This window comes from Nicotiana attenuata, unplaced genomic scaffold (assembly GCF_001879085.1).
Source record: "Nicotiana attenuata strain UT unplaced genomic scaffold, NIATTr2, whole genome shotgun sequence".
Taxonomy (NCBI): Eukaryota; Viridiplantae; Streptophyta; class Magnoliopsida; order Solanales; family Solanaceae; genus Nicotiana; species Nicotiana attenuata.
In genome coordinates this window covers 811,346-818,517 of record NW_017670314.1, presented here as the reverse complement: position 1 = coordinate 818,517, position 7,172 = coordinate 811,346, and the positions used below count along the sequence as shown (strand labels likewise).

At 32.8% G+C, this 7,172-nt stretch overlaps 1 protein-coding gene across 1 annotated transcript; it reads right to left on the bottom strand.

The window, feature by feature from the left end:
• Positions 1-4,307: 4,307 nt before the first annotated feature.
• On the bottom strand, positions 4,308-5,884 carry LOC109237700 (agmatine hydroxycinnamoyltransferase 1-like). The gene has a single exon (XM_019404042.1). The coding sequence runs from the start codon at positions 5,832-5,834 to the stop codon at positions 4,518-4,520; it is 1,317 nt and encodes a 438-aa protein (XP_019259587.1). The 5' UTR covers positions 5,835-5,884; the 3' UTR covers positions 4,308-4,517.
• Positions 5,885-7,172: the final 1,288 nt, after the last annotated feature.

The window sequence follows — 7,172 nt, the reverse complement described above, 5'->3', positions numbered from 1 at the left end:
TTGGGAAATTTTAGGCTTCATTTATTTGCACTTAATGGTGATATGAATCTTAACTAATCAAATCTCAATCATTAAATGTGTTTATTTTTTAGATTTGAATCTTAATTATTCAAATTTTAACCATTAAATTTATTTGTTTTAGCAGGCATTTAGATATAAAATTTATAATTTTTGAAAAAAGTAGTATTTGGAGTTAAGTTGAAAAATAGTATTTGGAATTTGAAATTATGTTTGAACATGTATTTCATTTGAAAAAATATTGCCGTTTTGTGAGTGGGGAAAAAATTTTAAAAACATGGTCAAAACCACTTTTTGGTTTTTGAAAAATTCATTTTCGAAATTTTTCATAAACTTGCAAAATTTCATGGACAAACATATTTTTTAAATTTGAAAAGGGCAGCCCGGTACTCTAAACTCCCTCTATGTTCGGGGTCCGCGAAGGGCCGAACCACATGGGTCTATTGTACGCAGCCTTAGCCTGCATATTTTTTAAATTTATTTTTGAAAAAGGGGAATTTTTTTTAAACGGGGCCTTAATGTGTCAAAGAAAATTCTTAATCTTTTTAAATGCCATGATTAGAGAAGCACCGTTGGAAGGAAGTAGTACTACTAAAAACTACAAGTTCTTATTACCAAGAATATTTAAATAATTTAATAACATATGAAAGAACGTTAGGTGAAAAAAGAAAAGTTGTTTGACCTTACAAATGGTAATTATGTCATTGTCCTGTGGAATATGTGATTATGAGGCAACTGGTATTAATTATCTACATTGAATTTTCGAGTTTTTGAGCAATATTGTCCCTTATCTTTGAGGGTAGGTTTGTTTTGGTCCCTCAAATATAATCATGAGCATATTTAGTCTCTTAAGTATGCTAAAGTGGAGCACCTTTAGTCTCACTGACAGAATCTGTTAAAAAACTTAGCATGTTAACCAACTCTGATTCATGAAGCAAATCTTCTGCTATGAAGCAAAACGTTTCCTCTCCTTTTATGGGATAACACAAATTTTAATTCCTCAGTTTTAGATAATGTCTTCTAAAATTTTGACCTTAAAAATATCCCCTTCTGTGCCAGTTTTCAATGAGAAAATGATACTGTATACCGGTGTAAAAATAATAGCCAAAAAAATATAAAATTTATATATTATTTTATATATCTACATTTTGTATGTTAATATACAAAAATTATATAAATTTTATATATTTTTTCGGTTACCAAATGTAAATAGTTTCTGGCGCGGGCTAAAAGTGATAGTATAATTTGGTTGTTCGTTTGCTTCAATAATATGCCTAGAAGTGATCTTGGCAGCTCTATTTTTATCAAATTTCAACTTTCATTTTTGGAAAAATCAACATAAATTTTTAAAAGCAAAAGTTTCAACGATAAAATCTTAAATTTATCAGCTCTAGCTCTGTACTATTAGTGGGTGTTGGTTTATAAAATATTTTCGATAAGTAAATTAAAAGACGGTGAGTGCCGAAACCAACCCCGTAGTTGATCTTAGACGATTCTGTCAGTGAGACTAAAGGTGCTCCACTTTAGCATACTTAAGGGACTAAATATGCTCAGGGTTATATTTGAGGGATTAAAATAGACCTACTCTCAAAGATAAGGGACAATATTGATCAAAAACTTTTGAATTTTTCGTAGTCTTAATTTCATTGGTGTACAAATATAGTAACAATTGATAGGCAGTCCCAAACGCCTTTAAATTCCATAATTTCGCTCTGCGGTGCAAATCTAATGCGAAAGTTTTGTCAAAAGTCGCAAATATGAAAACTCTAGGAATTATCGTTTTTCTCTTTTCCACAAGTTGTCTGGTATTTACTTTAGGAAAGACTAATATTGTTGGAAATTAAACCAAGATTAATTAGTATTCTTAAGTTATTTAGGATTTGGTTTATTAAATTCATGTCTAAATAGAATTTGCAGTTAGAATAATATAGGAATAGGTTTTCTTGTCTTTAGTTGAAATAGGTTTCGTACTATTATAAATAAGGGTATTAATAGGTTATTTTATGTGTGGAGATTTGTGAGAATTGTGGAGAGCTATCAGAGAAATTAATAATAAAATATTTTCCTTCAAATTGGTATCACAGCCTTTGTAAGATTCTGTTTGAGTCGGTAGGAGATCCAAAATAAAATGGATACTCTATTACCTAATTGTCCCGTTTTTGTGTTTGATGGCAAAAGTAATTTCAAAATTTGGTATCAACAGATGAAGAATATTTTTAAGGCTATTGGATTATGGTCCACCATTGATGAAGGATTTGAGGAGCCCATAGAAGGCACAAACGTTGACAGGTGATGCAGCTACGCAATTGGAGAAGAAGAGACATTTAGATTATAAGGCACGCTACTATCTCGCCATCAAGGTCGAATTGCATGTATCTAGAAAATATTTGCATGCAAAGTCATCAAAGGAGGCTTGGACAATCTTGGTGAAGTCATATCGAAAAGTTGCTGACATAAAGAAGGAGAAACTACAAGAGTTTAAGAGTCAATTTGAGTTGGCTCGTATGAGACCAACAGAGTCTATCAAAGAATTTTTTACAAGAATTGAAGAAATAGTCAATGGTCTAAGGACCAATGGAGAAGTATTGGAAGAAGTTAAAATTGTTGAAAAAATATTGCAGTCTCTAAGTTTAAAGTTTAGCAACAAGAAAGTTATTCTTGAGGCTACCAAAGATCTTAGTACTCTCGGACTTGATGATTTAGAAGGTGAATTGGTGACATATGAGAAATCATCGAATCAACAGAAAGATGAGACATTGGAGGAGGCATCACAAGAAAAAGATGATCAACCAAAAGAAAAAGAAGACACATCAAAGGTGACGAAAATAAATCAAGAAGGCCGAAAATTCAGAAACAGTGGAGAAAAGAAGAGAAGGTACATGTAATTGTTGTGATAGAGATTCTATTGAATGCAAAGGGAAGTCAAATAATATTCAAAATTGATCTGCCAAAATTTCTCTGGTTGTTAAAAAGGAAAATTTAGTTGCAAGGGACTTTCTTCCAAAAGAGGTTGGTGTTTCACCTGAAAAGTTATTTGATAGTATTGAAGATGAACCTATTAACGAAAAAAGCAAGATGATTCATCAAGAGAAAGTCTCTGATGATCTGCACAAGATTGGGATGAAAATAGCTTGGGATCTAGAACCAGAACAACACATGATTATAGATACTGAAGATGTAATCAATTTCGTGCCATTGTTCGAGATTACATGTTTCGAGGAGCAATTAGAGAAGTAGATGATTTCAAAGTAAAGGAAAAATATGTTGATGATATTTTGAAGGAATTTACCAAGGTTATATCCAAATCATATATGACCAATATTAAAGAGAAATTGAAGTTAACTAAAGATGATACTCGTGATTTTACTGGTGCTACATATTTTAGGAAATTGGTGAAAAGCCTAAGGTATTTGACTTTTACAAGATTTGATATTACTCATGGCATGCTCAAGTTTGAAGATCTTGGTTTAAGGGAGGCTGTTGGAAATTAAATCAAGATTAATTAGTATTCTTAAGTTATTTAGGATTTGGTTTATTTAATTCATGTGTAAATAGAATTTGCAATTAGAATAATATAGGAATAGGCTTTCCTATTTTTAGTTGAAATAGATTTCGTACTATTATAAATAGGGGTATTAGTAGGTTGTTTTATGTGTGGAGATTTATGAAAATTGTAGAGAGTTTTCAGAGAGATTAATAATAAAATATTTTCCTTCATATGAATTCACATAAGAATATTTAACTTTGAGAATTAAAATGCTCCGCATTAATGGAGATTTTATTTCCAAACTCGAATTCAAGAGTTAAATAAATTAAAAAAATAAGAAATAAAAAATACTTGCCCCTTATCACCACATTCGGGGGTCGTTTGGTTGGAAAGATGTTATCCCGGGATTAATTATTCCGGAATTAGTTATTCCCTCTTTTTATGGAGATAAGAAAAACTACCATCCCAGGATAATTAATTTCGGGATTAATTATACCGCAATTTTTATCCAACCAAATATTGGTATAAACTCTTCTTAAATTTAGTCCCGAGATTAATTATTCCTTATCTCTCATACCAAACGAGCCCTCAACGGTTAAACAGGGGAAGAGTCAGCCTTATAGCTGTGGGTTCGACAGAATCCGATAGTTTTGACTTAAAACTTGTATTTTGTGTTAAAAAGTTTATTGAATATATATGCAACCCACTAAGAAAAAATGGTTACCTTGGAATTACTTGTTAAAACCATATCACTGTTGTGTGATGGAATTAGAGAAGCAAAGTATGAGGGGACGATCGCAAGTTAAAAATACAAAAACACACATGCATTCCTACATCACTTAAAATCAGAAAAGGCCAACTTACACTAAAATTTCTTCTCCAAGATTTAATTATCATCAACATTACAATCTACAAAATCCAAAACTTTCGGGAGAAAAAATTATAACCAAAGTGCTAATAAGCTAACACAATATAACACAAACTTATTTCATTTTTAACCTTCTAGCTCCTTTCATTTTGCTTTCAAATCAAGAGAATAGCAAATTTTCTTGAAGGTAGGCGAATTGTCTTGGTAAAGAGGAATGAAAGCATCAATACTTCCATCTCCAATGAAAGATGGCACAAGAAACATCATACCTTCAGTTGGATAATAAGAAGGCATGAAAACAAAAGGGCAACCTGTTCCAAAATCCAAGTCATAGAATGGAAACCTTAACCAACTATCAACTTCCAAATTAGGACAAAGTGTATCCTTCTTCATGTCTGCTGTTGGGATGAGATCTTCTGTTACTTTATGATTTGCAAAGTCAATAAATGACTTGAAATACTTGTCATCTACTTTAGTAATAGCATCATGAATTATTTTTGTTGCATAGTGAAGTGGTTCATTTACAAGATCTCTCACTTTGGATGTTGGAAATGCCCAAAGAACTATGTTACCAAAAAATTCATCTGCTACTCTTGGTACAACTCTTCTGCGACCATCCACTGAGATTCTTATTTGTGTATTTTGGGACCCGTCTAGTTCGCGTGCCTTAGTTATGACCCTCCATAAATGCGCAACAAGACTTTCAAACGTGCTATAAGTCTTGGTTTTCCCATTCATGAAAGAAGCATTTGCCTTGAGTTTGCCTAGGAACTCCAATGTGAAATGGACTTTGTGAACAATTATGTTTTTTTCTGTATTCTCTAGTTTGATGAATTCCTTCTTGTTTAATGATTTGGACATGAATTCTGCCCCCACGTGGTTGAATTCGATAAGTGGAGGGTTCCGAGGATGGAAAATAGCACGATCATGCAAAGGAAGTGGAGTGATTTCTACACCACGGCAAGCTTGGCCCCACGCGACGAAAAAGTTGCTAGCCGCGTGGCCGTCAGCTATCATGTGGTGGCCAGTGAACCCGACCATCACAGAGCCACAAGTGAACCTTGTGACTTGAACTTGGATCAACTCCACTACATCCTTCATACCAGGATGCAACTTAAGCAAAGAAGGAGAGGGCTTTAAGGGCAATACTTCATCTAACGTGGCATTGACCGATGCCTCGATGAATCTAACACCCTCATCGTTGAGAAAAACCACGCGATTGCCATTTTCATCTCTGCCTATTCTACCTGCCCATTCCCTATAAACTGCTAGGGTTTTTCTGAGTCCCATTTCAATGGTGGAAGTTGGAGGAGTAGGTGGACGATAGGCGTAAATTAAAGCCATTAAAGCATCATAGGTAACGTTGTCAAAGACATTGAAGGAAATGTGAGTGTTGGTTGAAGGTGGAGTTCCTTCATAGAAAGGCTTGATAATTCTTGAGCTCTCAATTTTCACATTCATGGTTTTCTATTTCTGTGCTATAATTTCTCTAGAGAGGGGTATTTTGTTCGGTTGATACTGTCACTGGTTGGCCTTTTATATAGTGAACATATGCACCTTTTTACACTTGGGGGTACTCAATTATTCGGGGTTCATTAGGAAATAAATTATTCCATGATTAATTATTTCGGGGTTAGTTATTTCGCTTTTTTATAGGAACAAAAGATACTACAATTCCGGAATAATTAATCCCCAGATTCGTTATACTACTTCCTCCGGTCCATAATAAGTGATCAATTTGTTTTTGGCACACCCATTAAGAAAATACAAAATTCTAGACAAAAGTAGTTAGTGTGCCCTTAATTAAATGTTGCAACATAGTTAATGTGAGGAGTAAAAGACTTTTTTAGGAATACGTACATAAGGGTAATTTTGAAAAAACAAATTGAATTTTTTCTTGGTTATATAAATGGACACTTATTTTGGACCAAAATGAAAAACCAAATTGGTCACTTATTATGGACCGGACGCAGTACAATTTTGTCCCAACCAAACATGAAATAAATTCATCTTAAATTTAATTCCGAAGTTAATTATCTCTTATCCTCGTACCAAACGAGCCCTTAGTATGTATAGTTGAGGCATTTTTGTTTTCCAGAAGGTGACGTATTAAATTGGTAAAATAAAAAGTTTTGCCAATTTGTGTTTGCAAATGTCTTTTTATACGAAAATTCCAACTTTTCACGAGCTTTCACAAATAAATCACGTGCTTGACATCTACTTGAATTTGTCAAAATTTCACGTGTTTTGGATCACACCTACCGCTGCCAAGTTTTATCGGAGGAAAGTATAGGCTAGCAATGAACCACCATAAGCCACCTCCTTCACCAACTAATTCCACCATCAGTCGCAATGACGGAGTTAAATATTAGGTACGGGTTCGGATAATTTTAGTAATTTTTGCTTAAATGTTATATGTATATAAGAAAATTTATTATATATATAAATATTTAATTGCGAATACAATAATTAAAATAAGTTATGAGTTCGATATCAATTTTAGAACACAAAAAACTTCAAATCATGATTTTGTTGTCACCTCTGGGCAATTTTATTTTCCAAAGATAAAATTTGGACAGTAATTTAAACATATTAGATAAATGATTCAAGAAAAAGAATCTATAAATAATTAACAATACTTTGTCGTAACCAATTTTTTAGGTTTCCTCGGTAACATAAAGTTAATATAAATTGAATTACACAAGTTTCTATTATTTTTGAGGTTTTTCAATTTTATATTTATCTATGAGGGAATACCATTTAAGACAGTTTTCTCTCATCTTTGAGGGTTAAGAATAC

Excerpts from the sequence above, each read along its gene's own strand:
- LOC109237700 (XM_019404042.1), bottom strand. The coding sequence starts at position 5,834 with ATGAATGTGAAAATTGAGAGCTCAAGAATTATCAAGCCTTTCTATGAA.